We start from the raw sequence: 17,482 nt of genomic DNA on the forward strand, positions 1-17,482 counted from the left end.
GGCACAGACTCTTGACTTCCTCCCGAGCCGGGGCTTTCCAGCAGACAGAGCTCCCAGGCTTTCCTGCAGCAAGTAGCCAAGCTCAGGCTCTCTGGATGAGGATCTGCAGTTTCAGGGCTGTGGAAGCAGGTATTTCATTTAGCCCCAGGCTCTGTCCTCAGTGGATGCTGCAAGTCGGGTAGCTGGAACTGCTCATTAAAGGAAAAACAGCTTTTTTTAAAGGCAAACGTCATTTTTGTTCAGAAATTCCCCTTGTTTTATCTTCCCAGTCCTCTCCTCAGGAGCTCTCAGTTCCCAGAGCCTTCATTCCTCAGACTTCAGATTCCTGGGAGCGACTGTGCCAAAATCAAAGAGCTTTTTCCTGGAAAGTCTTGTCTGTCAGCAGGAGTGGTGGGAGCTGCTCCTGTCAGGAGAGTCCTTCAGAGGATTGCTCAGAAGGCAGGAACCGTGCTGGGCTTCCTTGGCTTTGGGAAACGCTGGCACCCAGGATTCTGCCGGACTCCAGGGCACCCCCAGCTGCCCTGACAGTCCCTTGTGTGTTCCAGGAGCTGAACCTGATGAAAGCAGGTGGGAGTTCTGCTGCTTTTCCTGGACAGAAAGGAGCCAGCAGTGACCTGGAGGCAGGTAATGAATGGCTCACGGCTGGGAGGGAGGAGAGGCAGGAGTGCTCCTCAAGGCCCATTTCACCAGAATTCTGCACCCAGCTGATCCAAGGAGAGGAATTCTGCTCCCTGTCACTTGTGTGGGCACAGCCACAGCCCCTGGGCACTTCTCAAACTGTGAAATGAAGGGCAGAGATGAGAAATGAGTAAAATGAGAACAGCGTGGCACTGGGGGAGCCACACCTGCCTGCAGTTCAAACCCTTGGTGCTTTGGGCCCGATCTGTACCCAAATCCTTCCATCCCAGGAATTCCTTCTGGACTCCAGTCACTCTGCCGTTCCCCATTTTTTGCCAGCAAAGAAAAGGTGAGTTCTTCCAAGGCTGATGCCCAGTGAAAGCGCTCAGGGCTCCTTAATGGTTTCTCCTTCAGCCCCGGGTGGATTCGGGCCGGGCTGAACCCTGAGCACTTCACTGAGGGCTCCGGCAGAACTCAAGTTTTCCCCTTTGCTGGCAGAAACGGGGAACGGCAGAGAGGTCGGGTCAGAGAGAGGCGTGTAACGAACTGCCCTAGGAATGGAACGATTCGGCTGCAGATCGTGAGGGATTGGCATTCTGGCCGCCCCGCCCGCGGGGCTGGGAGCGAGGGCCGTCCCCCCGTGCCCTTCCGACACCCCGCAGGGCGCGGCTCCCGCGGGCCCGCCCTGCCGCCCCAGGAGCTTGTGCTGCTGCGGGTGGGACACAGCCCTGGGCCTGTTCCGTTTCCAGCCCCGGTTCCGGTCCCGGCCCGGCTCCCCCGCCCGCCCCTTCCCCGCACGCGCGCGCCGCCGGAACGGGCGAGGCCGGAAGCTGCGCGCGCAAGGGCCAGTGGGCGGTGCCAGGGGGCCGCGCATGCGCCGCGGGGGGGGGGGCGGGCACTGCTCCCTCTGTATCTCCGCAAGGGGGCGCTGCGGGACCGGAACCGGCACCGGGATCTGAACAGGGACCGGGACCGGGACCGGGATGTGAACCACGACTGGGGCCGGAAACGGGATCGGGATCTGAGCGGGACCGGAGCCGGGGTCCCCGCCGCCTTCAGCCCGGCCCCAGGACCGGCAGGAGCCGCACGGTGAGGCCGGAGGGGCCGGGTCGGGCGGGGTGCGTGTCCGGGCAGTGCCGTGCGGCCTCGGCGGCGGCAGGAGCGGCACCGGCGGGGCCGGAGGCGGCCCGGGACAGCCCCGTGTGCCCGGGGCCGGTCGGTCCGTGCCCCCTCCCGTGTCCGGCCGCTCCTCAGTTTAACGGGAGCTGTCCCTCCCTGGCCTCTGACCCAGAGCGGGCTCCGTTCACCCGTGCGCTGCTGCCGGGGACAGACCCGCTCCCGTTCGCACCCAGACCCAGGGCAGCGCTGCCGCAGCCGGAGCGGGCAGCAGGGATGGCCGAGAGCGCCAGGCCCGCAGGAACAGCACCAGGCAGACGGGAATTCCAAAATCGTCCTGCTTAGAAGGGGTTTAGAACGTGTCTGGAGGGTCTATTGAGTCTCACGGCAGGCTGGGGAGGTGCCGGTGCCCGGACCGTGCTGAGGATCCGGCAGCAGCATCATCCCGGACCTGCCGCTGTGGCGGGCGGCTGCTGCCCCCGGCTGGTCCCTGCCCCGCACTGCGGCTGCCCGGAGCCGCCGCTCCCGTCCCGCGCTCCTGCACCGGCCCTGCCCGCATCCCCCTCTCAGCGCCGCTTCCAAACCGAGAAGTTTGGAAAACTTCTGATTCGCAGCTGAGAGCCAAGGGAAGCGCAGCACCCAGAGAGGAAAACATCTTTAAATCAGACTTTGCACGCTTTTCTGCTGGAGTATTTTTAACGCCCTTCTCCCTCTCCTTTTTGTGTTCGTGCAGGTGCCGTTTCCCACAGGATTTTTGGGGCAGAGCCATTCCCGACGCTGCGTTCTGGATCCAAACGGGGCTTGTGGGCTGCAGCTCTTTTGAAGGCTTCGCTCTGTCACAAGGTGTGCTGCGTCGTGACAGGAACAGGCTTTTTAAAGCTGTTTGCTTTGAGCTCTCTTGGCACATTCAGGCGAGGCTTTTTCTCTGCTTTTTGAAAAAAAAACTATATTTAAAGTGCCGGGACAATTTCTGCCGCTGTGCTTTAATAGGATTTGCAGCTGTGAATGTGCTTTAAAAGGGTTTACAGCTGGGTTGAAGTGTCCCCTCGCTTAAAATAACGTCACAGCTTCGTGATGCAGGAGAATGTGCCTCCCACCAGTTGCTTTGTGAGTGCTGGGGAGCACAGGGGGAATAGGAGCAACCCCAAAACTTTTATTAGTGGTTAAATAGGAAGCAAAACCCTGTGGTTGGGGATTGGAGCTGTCAGTGAGCCGGTCTGGATCTTGGTTTTTGCCTTGCTGATGATTTGCTCTCTGCCCTCTCGTGCAGGTTCAGCCTGGCAGGGTTTTCTCTCCACGATGGCACGAGGGAAATGTCAGTGATTTTAGGTTGTGGAGCGGTGGATTTGGGGCTCTCTGTGTGCTGCAGAGGGCTGGAGCAGACAGAAGGGCAGGATGTGGTGTCATGGCAGCCAGCGAGAGCTGTGGGCTGTGTGTTTCTCTAACTGATCAGCAGTTGGTGGCTGGGGAACCAACGGAAGAAATGTTTTATCTTAAAGAGCTGCAGAGCAGATCCTGCCTGCCTCCCATGGTTCAGGGCCAGGGGATCAGAGCTGGGCCACCACGGCACCCAGGACATGCAGGCACTGAACAGAGAGGCTGAAGTCCCTCAGGGAGCTTTGCAGGGAGGAGGTGGACAGCTGGATTGAAAATGTGCAATGTGCCCAGCAGACAAGTGCCAGGAGCTTTGCCAAAATAGTGGAGAATTGCAGGTGGTGGCACAGAGTTTGTGTGCTGCCTGTGCTGTGTGCCTGAGTTCCACCCTGCTCTGCTGCCATGGAACCAGCTGAGTAAATCCATTCCTGGCTTCCCAGGGGCAAACAGGGAGCAGCAGAGAGGAGGGAGCTCCTGGCAGCCCCACTCAGCAACTGCTCACACGGGGGTTACGCTCACAGTCCACAGGAATTCTGTCTCCATTCCAAGAAAAAGAGGCTTAGATCCCATTCACTGGCACTGGATGCGTGTGAGGATGCTTGGCTCCAGCTGCTGGAGCTCCTGCTGAGGCAGCTGAGCAGCCTGTCTGCTCCAGGGATTTACCCCAGCCCGGGCTCAGAGAACATGCCATAGCCTCTCTCCCTCAGTGTCTTGGCCAAGCTTAACAAGTCAGGGATGTTTTTTTCAGTAGGAACAGTATCAAAGAGGTCTCTGCATTATCTCCCAGATCCCTGATCTCTTCCAGAAGCGACTTTCTTGTTGACAGAGACTTGCACCTTTCAAGTGCCTGATAGTAAATAAAGGTACAAAATTGACAGAAATCCCTTTCTTTGTCCTCTGTGTTCACCCAGCCAGGTTTCCCGAACTGGAAGGAGGATTCCCCTGGCCGCGGTGACCTCCCGAGGCGGTTCCTGGCCGTGGGATGGAGCTGTGGAGCAGGGCAGACCCCCAGCTCCGGGAGGTGGTGTGGTTCGCGCTGCGCTGCCGGGCCCTGGCGCTGCTGCTGCAGGCAAGTCCATCCTCCAGCCAGGGAGCTCTGCTGGGGTTTGCTGCTCCCAGATCCTCCCTGCTGTACCCCAGAGACCCGTGAGCTGCTTCTGCACAATGGGGAAATCTTCCTCTCTGGAGAGCCAACAGACTGTCCACAGCCAACTTACAGGTTGCTGTTAAGTAAAATTGCATTAATTTCCTCGTGACTTGCTGTGTTTTCATGCTGCTGCTGCAAGACGCTGGTTTGGCTCAAAGTGTGTTTATCCACAGAAGAGGAACAATAATCTCCTCCTGTACATTCCTCCCAAGTCTTATTTCCAGAGACATCCTGCTCTGAGCATGGGAGAGCTTGGTTGTGACAGCCAGCACAGAGCCCAATCATAGCCGTGAGCAGCTTTCCCTGGCCACTTCTGCAGGGATTCATGCTGCATCCCAGAGCGTTATTCTGTTGAGATGCAAACACTCCAAAAGGGTTGTGTGTGCACCTTTTCACAGCCTCGTGGGCATTTGGGCTCCGGCCTTGGTGCCACCCTCACCCCTTGTTGGAGTGCCAGGAGCATCTCTGCCAGCCTGCAGCCCTGTCTGCCATCTCTGCCAGCCTCCAGCCCCGCACTCCCCTTGTTTTCCAGGCCGTGTTTAACGCGCTGATCCCGGACCACGCTGCCGACGCCTTCTCCCCGCCGCGGTCGGGCGCCCGGGGCCCGTGGGACGCGCTGCTGGAGCGGCTGCTGGGCGGGCTGGGCCGCTGGGACGCCGAGCATTTCCTGTTCATCGCCGAGCGCGGCTACCTGCTGGAGCACAACTGCGCCTTCCTGCCGCTCTTCCCGCTGGGGCTGCGGCTGCTGGCGGCGCTGCTGCCGTGCCCGGTGCCGCTGCAGCCCCGGGGCCGGCTGCTGCTGGCGGCCGCGCTGCTCAACGCGCTGCTGGCGGTGCTGGCGGCGGCCGCGCTGCTGGCGCTGGGCCGGGCCGTGCTGCGCAGGCCCCGCCAGGCCTTCCTGGCCGCGCTGCTCTTCTCCCTCAGCCCGGCCGGCGTCTTCATGGCCGCGGCCTACTCGGAGAGCGCCTTCGCCGCGCTGGCCTTCGGCGCCATGTGGCAGCTGGAGAAGGGGCGCCGCTGGCTCAGCGCGCTGCTCTTCGCCCTGGCTGCCGGGGCCCGCGCCAACGGGCTGGTCAATGCCGGCTTCGTGCTCTACTCGAGCGTCAGGCGCTTCGTGCTGCAGCTGCAGGGCACAGCGGTGTCCCTGAGGGAGCTGCCTGTGCTGTGGAAGCAGGCCCTCGGCCTGGTGGCTTCGGCAGCCCTGGTGTGTGCCGGGATTTCCCTGCCTTTTGCCTTGTTCCAGTACTACGCCTACGTGAGGTTCTGCAAGCCCAGCACGGGCCTGGCGCAGGCTGTCCCCGAGGCACTGCTGCAGCTGGCACGGGACAAGGGCTATCGTGTGGCAGGCGTGGGTGAGGCCAAACCCCCCTGGTGCTCCCAGCGCTTCCCCCTGGTCTATTCCTACATCCAGGACGCTTACTGGAACGTGGGCTTTCTAAGGTACTTTGAGCTCAGGCAGATCCCAAATTTCCTGCTTGCTCTGCCTGTCACCCTTCTGTGCTCGTGGGCTGCCTGGACCTACGTCACCGCAAACCCCCGGCACTGCCTGACTCTTGGTCTAGTGAGGAGCAAGGCTGAAGAGAGGGGAAAGGCAAGAGATGGATTCTGTGGCCCTGCTGCCTTTGTGTACGTGGTGCACAGCACAGCCCTGCTGGCGTTCGGGTTCTTCTGCATGCACGTGCAGGTAGGACGGGGGGATTCCTCGTCCAGGGGCTGGGGCAGTGACAGCACAGCAGTTTGGGTGATTTCTCCTCTGCCTGTCGTCCCCAGGTGCTGACCCGGTTCCTTGGCTCCTCCTCGCCCATCCTGTACTGGTTCTCAGCTCACCTGCTTTTGGAGCACGAACCTTTACTCTGGAGCACAGGGACTGATAACCCAGCCTCTGGGAAGCCTCCTCTGGGTAAATTTCACAGTTCCTGTGGGAAAGGGACCTCGGACAACCCCGTTGTGAGGCTGCTGCTGAACTGGCGATCGATCACCCCCCTCAGCAAGAGCATCCTGGGGTTCTTCCTGGGCTACTGGCTGCTGGGGCTGGTCCTGCACTGCAACTTCCTCCCGTGGACGTAGCACAGGCCAGAAGTGGGGCAGGCACTGCTCAGAACTGAAACTCAGCTGCTCTGAAAGCCTGAGGTGGCTGCGGTGACGCTGTCCTTGCAGTTACAAAGGCGTTACTCCTCCAGTACCACTTCCCAGGCGGGATGTTCTCCGTGGTGTGATGCTGCAGCATCCTGCCCCGCTCAGCTGGCATTGCTGACGGCCAAAATTCCCATCCCCTGTCTGGGATGGGGAGTACACCTGGGCTCCTGCATCTCCCGGGGGGATGACGGCAGGTGCGGATTTGCGGGGGGATGCTCTGATGGATTTGGGATGTGCTGTGGGCACGGCAGGGAGGGTCCAGCTGCCCTGAGCTGCTCAGACTGTTCCGGTTCCTTTTCCATGGTGCCGGTTCCGGGCTCCGAGCCAGGCTGGGCAGGGGCACGGCGGGGGTGGCGGGCGCTGCGGGAGCACATGCACGACCCCAATAAACGTGAAAGTTACCGGACAAGCGGTCAACCCGCTCCGCCGGACCGGGCTCGGGGCAGGGGCCGGGCCCGGGGTCCGAGTCGGGATCGCGGGTTCCGGTGCCGGGTTCGGTGCCGGGCCGGGCCCGCTGCGCTCCCGGTGTGGCGGCGGGGCCGGCAGGGGGCGCTGTGCGGCGGGGCGGGGCCGGGCCCGCATCGGGGCCGGGCCGGGGCTCGGGGCGGGACCGGCGGGGCCGGGCCGGGATCGGGGCCGGGCCGGGGCTCCGGGCGCCGCGGCGCGGCCATGAAGGACTGCGAGTACCGGCAGATCTCGCCCGGGGCGGCGGCGACGCCAGGCCCGGGCCCGGACGGGCCGGCGGCCGCGGCCCCGCCGGCCGGAGCGGCGCGGCGGCCCCGCAGGAAGTGGGAGGTGTTCCCGGGCCGCAACCGCTTCTACTGCGGCGGCCGCCTCATGCTGGCGCGGCACAGCGGCGTCTTCGCCCTCACGCTCGGCCTCATCCTGGCCACCAGCGGCCTCTTCTTCGCCTTCGAGTGAGTGTGGGCCCGGCGGGCTCGGCGCCCCGGAGCCGTGCGGGCTCCGCGCCTCGGGGCCGCCCCTTGCGGCTGCTTGTCCCCCCGTTAGGGCCTGCCGGGGTTAGCTGCACCCCACGCTGGCCCCGGGCCGGAGGGAGGTGGGCTGGGGGTCCCCTATTCCCCTGGGATCCCCGCTGTCCCTGCTGCCCGCTGCCCTTCCCCACGGTACAGCCCCCAGAGCCCCTTTGCTGCAGTCACTGCCCCATCACCTGTGCCCAGGTGTGTTTGTGGTGGGCAGGGGTCGTTCTGCGCCTTGTTTGCTCAGTCTGGCCCCAGGGAGGGGTTTAACGTCCCCCTAGGATGCCCCCCTGGCCTTTTAATACAGCCCGCAGGTCTCCCCTTTTGCTCCCAAGAAGAGAATTGGCCCGAAATTGCACCCAGGAAACCCCCAAGGCTCGTGGGCTTTGTCCACCGCTGAGATCTAGGAGCAGTGTTTCTTCTAAATGGTGAAGCCCTTTGGGGTCCCACCTGGAGGGTCTGCACTGGAGCTGGGCCCCCATTGTGCAGCACAGTCTGGGGAATCGGGAGCTGCATCTTTCCTTTCCTTTGGAAGCTGGTCCAGGGAAGCTCCCTGCTCCTGCAGCCCGAGGCAGGGGAGAGCCAGGAGCATCCCGGTGTGTCCTGTGCTGCCCTGGGGGCTGGGGAAGGAGCACCCTGGGTTCCTCACGCCTCGGAGGGTTCCGGTGTCCTGCCTGTCTCTGTCCCGGGAGGGATGGGAGCCGCTTTTCCCTGGAGCAGGGGGAGCCGCGCCTGCCTTTGGGTCTCGGCGTTATCCCTGCGAGGCTCGGAGCAGAGCTGCCCCAGCCTGCTGGTGGGGAGATGAAAGCGCTTGATCGGATTAGAGGCTCCGAGGAGTCAGATGAGCTGCAAGGGACAGGCAGCTGCGGCAGGCAGGCACGGCATCCCGATGGAAAAACCCTTTCTCAGCATCATCCGTGCCCTGACAGCTCCATGCCAGGTCGGGGGCCGACGGGCAGCTCAGCACAGTGAGGGCTTTGTGTTCCGGGCAGAGCACACAGGACATCTGCTCTGCCTCCCTTCTTGCCGAGTCACCCTCTCGTGCTTGAGGGTGCCCTGGGGCTCTCCCAAGTTGTTATTTTTGCAGGATGCCTCTGTGGCACAGGCTCCAGTTTGCTGGGTGTACAGCAAATACGTCTGTCTGTGTCTGCATTTCATGGTTTCTGTGGGAAAACCTGGCACAGGTGCCCAGAGCAGCTGGGGCTGCCCCTGGATCCCTGGAAATGTCCTAGACCAGGCTGGACAGGGCTTGGAGCAGCCTGGGACAGTGGAAGGTGTCCCTGGCCATGGCAGGGGTGGCATGGGATGGTGTTTAAGGTCCAAACCATTTGGGGATTCTATGATTTGTGTGATTGTTGTTCCCTAGTGGGGCAGAGTGGGCTCTGGAGGTTCTCTCAGGAAAGGGCTGACAACAGGCTCACATCTCTCCTTTCACTGACCTTTCTGTGCATGTCTGAGGGGCTCAGGCTTGGACTGAAGGGGTTTTGTTGCTTGGTGGGTGCTTTGTTCTGGACAGCTGAGCTGGGGAGGTGAAACAAAAGTTGCTTAATCCTCTCAGATTGCTGCAGAGCCTGAGCACTGCCTGCAGCCCTCGGGGCTGGGGCAGCCCATCATCATGTGCTGGCTCTGGGTGCTCTGCAGGAGGGGACAGTGGCTCTGTGTGTGCAGGGTTGTGTCCTCTGCTGTCCTCAGCTGCTGCCTGTGGGTAACAGAGCTGCCCTGGTGTGGGGTGTGATCACACCAGCCCCAGGCTGGCTGCTGAGCCCACTGCCCCGTGATAGTCAAGGCGTGATGTCCCAGCTGACAGCAGGTCTGTGCAACGATTGATAACAATTCCATTTTATTTATCTTCCAACAGCTGCCCCTTCCTTGCCAGTCACCTGACCCTGGCCATCCCCATCATCGCCGCCGTCCTCTTCTTCTTTGTCATCAGCTGCCTGCTCCAGACGAGCTTCAGGGACCCAGGGATCCTGCCCAGAGCCACCCCCAGCGAGGCTGCGGACCTGGAGAGGCGAATTGGTGAGAGCTCTGGTCCCTGTGTTTAGTTCTGTGTGTGTCTGTGCACCTTCCAGGCTCAGTGAGGCCCCTTCTTTGGGTCTTGGCTCCTTTGGGTTTGTCCAGGTGGAAGAAAAATCCAGAGTATCAGATTGTGGGGCTTGACAGTGTTTACCAGTCGTGATGAGAGGTGCAGTAAGCTCCTCTGGCAGTGCCTCAGAGAGGATCTGCAGAGCAGCTCAGCTGCTTTTTGCTCCTGTCCAGTCCCAGCTTTTTCCCAGGCAGCAGAGTTGAAGGACAATTAATGCTTTTTGATATTGCCATTGAGCCTGCTGTGCTGCAAGGTGTTCTTTAGAGTAGGCTGATGTTTGTCCTCTTCTGAAAACTGCTCTGTCACGCTGGTCTGGGGACAGCCAAGGAGGTGTTTGCATCCAGGAGCTCAGGACGTTGTTGATGTGACAGGTTGGAGCAAATGCTTTAGCAGAGCTGATGTGACACAGCTTGAATCTGTCCCGCTGAAGACAGATGCAAGGCAGTAATTCTACATCTGACTTTAAAGATGGTTTTTAAATATCCCCCAGAGTGGTGATCCATGTTTCTATTTATAAGGGCCTAAAGCAGTAATCTGGCTGCAGATGCTGCCTGATGTGCCAGCTGTTACTGCTAATATAATCCACTTATTATCCTCTTAACATGCTCGCTGTTGCATCACTGTTTTCAAAGAATTCCTCACAGTTGGAAAGGTACTTTTTTGGGAGTGACTAAAAGGAATAACCCCCAAAACTGCAAATATGATACCAGGGGTTTCCAGCTCTTGCTGTGTACAGGAACAGTCTCCAGCCCCCAGGGAATAACGGAGTGCCAGCACACAGAGATGTGACTTGCAATGCCCCTAAAAATCCTCAGTTTAAACCTGGAGGAGGAGGAACCCTCTTGTGCTATGAACACAAACATGTCAGATTCCAGGGAATCTACTGGAGCACTCGGGACCTGCTGCTGTCCTTCCCCACAGTGATGGAGGCGAGTCCCTGCAGGCTGTGGGGGGACAGGCTGTGTGCTGGCAGTGCCAGGGATGCTCCTGTGGCAGGGCCACACGTGCCTGCACAGCCAGGCTGCCTGGTGTGACCTGCTGGACGCGCAGAGATGAGCTGGTGTTCCTGGGCTGCTGCTTCACACTCACTGTTTGTAAATTGCTTGATGTTCCACAGCACTGGGCGCTCACTGCTTCCTCTTGGCATCCCAGCAGCATCGGCACTGAACAAAGACAGGCCATAAATAACGCTGGAGCTGACTGCAGCTCTTGGCTGCCTACCCTGCAACAAATCCTGTGCGCTGTTAAAGCCAGGAGAGCGTGTGCCAACCCCTGCCCCCGCTGGGAGGTGGCACAGGGCTGTGAGTGTCCCTCCTTGTCCCTGCAGACAGCATGGGCAGCTCCACATACCGTCCCCCAGCCCGCACCATGGAGGTGGTGATCAACAAGTACGTGGTGAAGCTCAAGTACTGCTACACCTGCAAGATGTTCCGGCCGCCGCGCACCTCGCACTGCAGTGTCTGCGACAACTGCGTGGGTGAGCAGGGCTGAGCTGGGCAGCAAACAGGGTGTCCTGAGCTGGGAGGGACCCACAGGCACCACTGATCCTCCTGACCCTGCCCAGACACCCCAAAATCCCACCCTGGCCATCCCTGGCAGCGCTGTCCAAATGTTCCTGGAGCTCTGGCAGCCTTGGGGCTGTGCCCATTCCCTGGGGAGCCTGGGCAGTGCCAGCACCCTCTGGGGAAGAACCTTGTCCCAATATCGAGCCTGCCCCTGCCCTGACACAGCCCCATCCATTCCCTCTGGTCCTGTCACTGGTCCTGTCACCTGTGTTCCTGGACACATTGCTTTTTGCTTCTCCTGAAGGATTATGAAACAGGATACTGCATAGTCTGTCTCCTTTGCATTTAAATTGGAAGCAGCACTAGTGCAGTGTCTCAGGGCAAGGGGCAGCACATCCAAGACTCCCTGGCTCTGTTTTCCCTGGTTTTGGGAGGAGGGTTCTGTAAACAAGCACGAGGTTTGCTGCAGGCTCCTCAGTGTGCGTGGCCAGGCTGGTACAGCCACCATGGAATCTTTGTGCCTCTCACTGCTGCACAGGGCTTCTGCCCTCGGGGTGCAGATGGGTTTGCAGCTCCTCATTCTGGGGGGCTGAGCAGAGTGTGCTCCGTGCTGGGTGTGGGGTGGCAGGAGCCCTCCTCACCTGGAGCCTTTGTTGCAGAGAGGTTCGATCACCACTGCCCCTGGGTGGGCAACTGCGTGGGCAAGCGCAACTACCGCTACTTCTACGCCTTCATCCTGTCCCTGTCCTTCCTCACCGCCTTCATCTTCGCCTGCGTCGTCACCCACCTCACCCTGCGTAAGTCCTGCCCGGGGGCTGTGGCTGCAGCTCAGCTCTGCTCCCTGCTCCGTGGGACACGGCACAGGAGGGTCTGTGGGGTTACACCAGGGATTAGAGGGTGCCACAGGTCTGCTTCACCTCGCTGCAGAGGCGCTTTGGGGGCTGGGGAGGGGATTTGCTTCCCAGAGCAGGTGAGCTGCTCTTACCCTGGCAGGGAAGGTGCCACCAGCCCCAAATCTCCTGGAGCCGTGTCCCTGCACTGACATTCCTGCAGCATCCCAGACTGCAGGTGTTCCTCAGCACACAGACACAGCCACACAGCCCACGGGGTGGAGTTCTGGCTGCAGGGGCAGGGCTGCTGCTGGGATGCCATTCCTTGTTCTCTCTTGCTTTGCAGGCTCTCAGAGGGATGGGTTCCTGGCCACTCTGAAGACAACCCCTGCGAGATATCCTTCTGCTGGCAGCAGCTGCTCGGGGTGCCTTGCGCTGCTAATCACTGACAGAGAGGGGCCAGGAGCTCTTTGCACATCACCCTGGTGTCCCTTCCCCAAAGTAATTTAGTCCCCTGGCTACCTGGAACTAAGGGTGGGTTGTTTCCCAGTTTGCAGGTTTAGGTGGAGAGGGAAGAGCTGGAGCAGGCTGTGCCTTGGTGGATCCCTGCAAGCCAGCTCAGGGAATGGGAAGCTTGCCCAAACCTCCCCAGACAGTCCTCTGCCTCTCCTTGAAGGATGATTTTGTTCCTTGAGACTTCCTTGACTTCTGTTTCACTGTGCTGGAGCTGGTGATTTGTTTTTTCTCAGTCTGGTCCATTTTGGGCCTCTCAGGTTTTCACACTTACTTGGTCGCCTCCAACCTGACGACGAACGAAGATGTAAGTACCTGGATGCCTGTGCTGCTGCCAGGCTGCCTGTGACCCATCCTGAGCAGCTCTCAGGGCATTCTTGGCTGCCCCAGTGCAGTGTTTCATGTCTGTGATTCCCCAGTGCAGAGCACACAGCCTGTGCCCACGGCTGCACTTTCAGGTGGCTCAGTTAGAGCCATCACGTGTGTGTTTTTTCCAGTCTGTTTGTGGCCTTGCTTAAAATTAGGAGTTGTGAGATTAAAAAAGGGAGGCTGGCCCAGGGGAGTATTTGGGTGTGAGCTTGGTGATCTGAATTCAGCATCCCGTGTAACCACGGGTTTCCTCTGAGACCCTGGGCCCGTCCCTTTGTGTCTGGCAGTTCCTCATCTCTAATTAGCAAGCAATCTACAGACATCTGATGAGATTTGCCTTCAAATCTGGGCTGTGCACAGGCTCCAAGGACCAAATGAGTGCCCTGAGTGGGAAAAGCAGGATCTGTCTGATCCTCAGAATCACAATTCGCCCTTCTGGCCAGAAGTACCTGTAATCCTTGCTGGGAGCTTCCAGCACTGCAGAAAGTGTGTTTGCATCCCTTTTGGTTTTGCTTTTTCCCTTTTCCCCTCCACCTTACATTCAGAGGTGTGGCAGAACTGCTCAGGGCTGTGTGGGTGAAGCTCACAGCTTGTACCCAGCTCTGGGAGCACCGTGGCTCCAGCCTCGTGCTGCAGCTGGGGGGAGGAAGCAAAACAAGAGGAGGAAATGTGCTGGTGGAGGTGCTGGTGCTGCTTCAGTGCAGCCTGAGGCAGCTGTGGCAGCTGCCCAGCCCCTGTGCCACAGCCAGTTTCAGAGCAGGGCTGGGGACAGAGGAGCCCCTGGGCTGGGAATCCCCTGGCTGTTTGTTTGTGCAGCCTGAGGGAGCAGAGCCCTGCTCTGGTGGGTGCCAGCCTGGGGACCACGAGGGCAGCAGGAGGACAGGGCGGTGTGGCAGGTGCTGACAGGGGTGACAGCAGTGACAGTGACATTGCTGTCAGTGGTGGCAGCAGTGACATTGCTGTGCAGCACGGGGAGAGCATGGCTTGGGAGCTCTGCAGCTGCAGGGCTGCACTTCAGCAGAGGCAGCACGTGGCTGTTTGTGCCTGCAGGTGTCCTCCCCGTGCTCTGGGACAAACCTTCCCCCCTGCACGGATCCGCTGTTGTTGTGTCACTGTCTGCTCTCCATCCTTCCCCTCCTGATCTCTGTCCATCCCTTTCAGATCAAGGGCTCCTGGTCAAACAAGAGGGGCTCGGAGTTTGCCAATCCCTACAGCCATAAAAGCATCCTCACAAACTGCTGTGCAGTGCTGTGTGGACCCTTCTACCCCAGGTAAGAGCACTGGGAATTGGCCCCTGCCATGGGAGAGCACAGGACAGCTGCAGCTTGTGACAGGATGGGGCAGCTGGGCAGGGCCAGGCCCTGCTCTGCTCCTCACCTCCGAGAGCCTGCCTGGAGCTCCCGGCCTGTTGGGGATGTGGGGATCCCTGGGGGATCCAGGCTGGAGTCCTGGAGCAACTCTGTGGTGCTGACAGCAGCACAGTAAAGTGTGGTTTATATTTTGTGGTTTATATTTTGTATCAGGCCCTGCTCTCTGCAGTGTCCCCAGGCTTTGTGGTGGGTTCAGAGGTGCCAAAAGGCAGGGCTGCCGTTTAGAGCTGGTCAGTCTGTGCATTCAGGGAGCCAGGCTGGGAGGTTGTGGGGAGGAGAACAGTGTTCTACTCCAGTTTGTTCCTCTTTCATGGTGCTTTCATGTTGTGAAGCCCTTTGGCCAGTTCCCCTTCGGGTTTTGGTGGCCCATGGGCTGGGGTCTGTGGCTCATGGGAGGGGTCTGTGGCCTGCTGGGCAGCAACCCTGTGCTGTGCTCTGCAGCTCCTGGGAGAGGAGCCTTCCCTGTGGCCTGTGAGCTCCCAGGTTCAGTCCTTGCTCCCTGAACTGCTCTTAACTTCCTGTTTTGCAGTTTGATAGACAGAAGAGGATTTGTCCAGCCAGATGTCGGGACCCCGTCCAGTCCCAAGAGTGAAATCCCTTCCCTTGGAGCCAAAACTGACACCAGCATGGTAGGAGGCATTCCCTAGCAGTGCTGTGATGTGCCCAGTGCCTGCTGTGCCTGCACCTTGCTCCAGCCAGTTCCTTCCCCTGCCTCATGCCCGGCCTCAGGCGGGCAGCCCTGGCACCCAGAGCTGCCAAAGACTCGAGCCATGCGTTGCCTTCTTTTTTTACATTTATTTATTACTTTTTGTTCATTTGTTTCACTGTGAGGTGGCCTGTCAGGGGTGTTGCCTGACAGAGCCCAACAGCTTGTGGGACCCTTGGACTCGTGCTGGAACAGGGGGTCCCCAGGAGCCCCCAGTCCCTGAGCTCCAGGGAATTGCTGTGATTCCTGCTGGGAATGAGATGGGCCAAGGCTGGGAGGTGGCACTGGCAGATGGTTCCCACTCGGGGCTGGGCTGGAGGAGGTGTCACCTCCCTGGTGCCCCTGTGAGCTCCATCAACACTCCCTGTTCCCCTGGAGGCAGGTGACGATGTCCTGGGTGCTCCCTGCTGCTCCTGTGCTGCCTGGGGCTGTGCTTTGGCCCTGCCAGTTGGTCAGACACGTTTTGCAGCAAGGACACGAGGCAGGGGACCCTCCTCTAGCAGGGAAGAAGAAACACTCTGTGCTCTGTGACTCTCAGGAGATGCACAAGGCTGCAGGGGTCAGGTCTGGGAGCTGGAGCTCCCCAGGGTTGTGTCCTGTCTGTGGGAGACCAAGAGGCAGCAGAAAAGTGTGTGAATTCCTGAGGGTCCTGAATTGCTGAACTGCACCTGAATTCCCTCCCAGGTGGGGTTTCACGAGGAAGCAGTGAGGGGTGCTGGTCTCTGATAAGCTCATGTGTGCTCTTGGTTTGGGTTTCTGAGCAGCAGAGTGTCCCCAGGGCTGTCCCCAGTGCCCTGGGGACCGTTCCAGCTGCTCATCCCTGAGCACCCTCTGCACCCAGGCCGCCAGCTCCGTGTCCCTGGGCTGAGGGCAGAGTCACAAACCTTGTAGCAATACTTGAATCGTGTTACTCGAAGCTGCTGGATATTTTTGCACAATTTGTAGGACTTTTTTCTACGTAGAACATTTTCTGTGCTGTGCAGGGAGCGCTGTGCGCGCTGGCACCGGGGCAGAGGCTCACAGTGCCGTGCTGCCTGTCAGGTTTCCTTGGATCACACAGACCAGTCTCACCCTCGGGCAGGGGCAGCACATTCTGGGGGGCAGCCCAGCCCCCTGAGCTCACCAGCGTCGTGCTTTGTGCTCTGCAAGTGCCTGTGCCAGGGGGATGGCAGAGGAGCAGTGAGGAGGGGGTACCAGGGGCCAGGCTCCTTCCTGTTTTTATTTAAACCAGTTTCCTTTGTTACTCAATAAAACTTTATTTTGAAAGAGTTAACTGCTTGGATGATTATTTCCTCCTTGGAGACAGAAGGGGGCAGGTGTGTCCCGGTGTTTGGCATCTCCCAGGTGCCAGCTGCACTCTGTTGGGCTCAGGCCTCACCTGGAAGCTCCTGCAGGGAGGGATGAGCAGCAGCTGGCGCTGCTGTGGCTCCTCTGGAGTGAAGGGAATTTGCTGTCCCACATTTCCAGGCTGGGCAGGGGCTCATCCCCTCCTGCTGCTGTCACCTCAGTGTCCTGTCTCCAGCTGGCACCTGTGCCCCATCTGTGCCAGCCTGTGGCCCCGTGGCAGGTGTGAGGTGCATAACCTCTGGTGTCTTCCCCAGGAGGATGCCTGCCAGGACTTTGCCATTTCCTGCACAGCCTGACGGGATTTGCCCCTCCTCGGACGTTTGCCCTGATTTCTGAGGGTTGGCTGGTAAGAAAGTGCTTCCATCTCCCTCTCACCACTGCAGCCACCCATCCTCACTGCATGACAGCTCTGAGCTCAGGGCCCATCATCCCAGCCGTGCTGCCATGCCTGTGTCCCATCCATCCCACCAGAATCCCACCCACGGGGCACGGTGCCAGGGCTGGGGGTCAGGGGGCACAGGAACGCTTTGCCACAAGAGGAGAGGTTTGGTTTTTCCTGGCTTTGTGCTGGGCTGGAGCCACCTGGTCTGCATGGGGACATTGTGGGACATTGTGGGACACTGTGTGACACTGTGGGACACGTGTGGGACATTGTATGACACTGTGTGACACTGTGTGACACTGTGTGACATTGGGGACACTGTGTGACACTGTGGGGCACTGGGACACTGTGGGACACTGTGGGACACGTGTGGCAGAGGGCTCTGCAGCCCGGGGCTGCCTGGAGCCCAGCCTGCCGTGGCTGTGTGAGGGAAGCCCAGCCAAGCAGAGTTTTGGTGTTTGGAGGAGCCATGGCCCCTGGGGTGGGTCTGGACCCCCATCCCTGACCCGTTCTGTGGCCTGGGTGACCCCTCTGGCCCCTCTGCCCGTTTTCCTCTCTGCAGCACCCCGTTCCCCCTCCTGTGGCCAAGGTAAGTTCCTTCCTTGGCATGGGATGTGTCGCCTGTGGGCCGTGAGCTGCCCCTCTGCCCCTCCCTGCAGCCCCCCGAGGGCTCCTGAGCCCCCTCCTCCCTGTGCCCCAGCCCTGCCAGTGGGCCTGGCTGCTCACCCTGCTCCTGCTGCTCCCCAGCTCCATTTCTGGCACTAACTCTCTCTTTATCTTCTCCCCTCTGCTCTGCCTCGCTCCGGGCGGATCCAGCGCCATGAGCAGCAGCCTGAGCCTCTCGTGGGGCGCCCACGGGAGCCGAGCCCGCAGCCATGACCACCGGAGTGCCTCCGCTCCCTCCCTCCGTCCCTCCGTGCCCCGGGGCGGCGGCAGCGGAGCCCAAAGCCATAGAGCCCCCGCAGCGAGGAGAGCGATGGATGAGCGCAGTGCCGAGCCGTGCCGT

The 17,482-nt window shown here is 60.1% G+C and overlaps 2 protein-coding genes across 4 annotated transcripts; both read left to right on the plus strand.

Annotated features, from left to right (window-relative positions):
• Positions 1-1,539: 1,539 nt before the first annotated feature.
• PIGV (phosphatidylinositol glycan anchor biosynthesis class V) lies at positions 1,540-9,343 on the plus strand. 2 transcript variants are annotated; one of them, XR_010030659.1, is made up of 6 exons: positions 1,540-1,707; positions 2,468-2,577; positions 4,020-4,177; positions 4,788-5,939; positions 6,026-6,585; positions 9,227-9,343. XR_010030659.1 is itself a non-coding variant. In XM_063177232.1 (5 exons), exons 3-5 carry the CDS (start codon positions 4,091-4,093, stop codon positions 6,320-6,322), a joined length of 1,536 nt encoding a protein of 511 aa, XP_063033302.1. In that variant the 5' UTR covers positions 1,540-1,707; positions 2,468-2,577; positions 4,020-4,090; the 3' UTR covers positions 6,323-6,765. The 2 variants fall into 2 exon arrangements, 1 of the variants encoding a protein (XP_063033302.1); XM_063177232.1 differs by lacking the exon at positions 9,227-9,343 and having other exon boundaries at positions 6,026-6,765.
• Positions 7,061-17,281, plus strand: ZDHHC18 (zinc finger DHHC-type palmitoyltransferase 18). Of its 2 annotated transcripts, XM_063177233.1 has the most exons (9): positions 7,061-7,308; positions 9,227-9,387; positions 10,782-10,931; positions 11,619-11,756; positions 12,136-12,184; positions 12,507-12,609; positions 13,833-13,942; positions 14,571-14,670; positions 16,349-17,281. In XM_063177233.1, exons 1-9 carry the CDS (start codon positions 7,061-7,063, stop codon positions 16,388-16,390), a joined length of 1,101 nt encoding a protein of 366 aa, XP_063033303.1. In that variant the 3' UTR covers positions 16,391-17,281. The 2 variants fall into 2 exon arrangements, with proteins under 2 accessions (XP_063033303.1, XP_063033305.1); XM_063177235.1 differs by lacking the exon at positions 16,349-17,281 and having other exon boundaries at positions 14,571-15,869.
• The last annotated feature ends 201 nt before the right edge of the window (positions 17,282-17,482 follow it).

The sequence above is a fragment of the Melospiza melodia genome, chromosome 27 (assembly GCF_035770615.1).
Source record: "Melospiza melodia melodia isolate bMelMel2 chromosome 27, bMelMel2.pri, whole genome shotgun sequence".
Classification (NCBI taxonomy): domain Eukaryota; kingdom Metazoa; phylum Chordata; class Aves; order Passeriformes; family Passerellidae; genus Melospiza; species Melospiza melodia.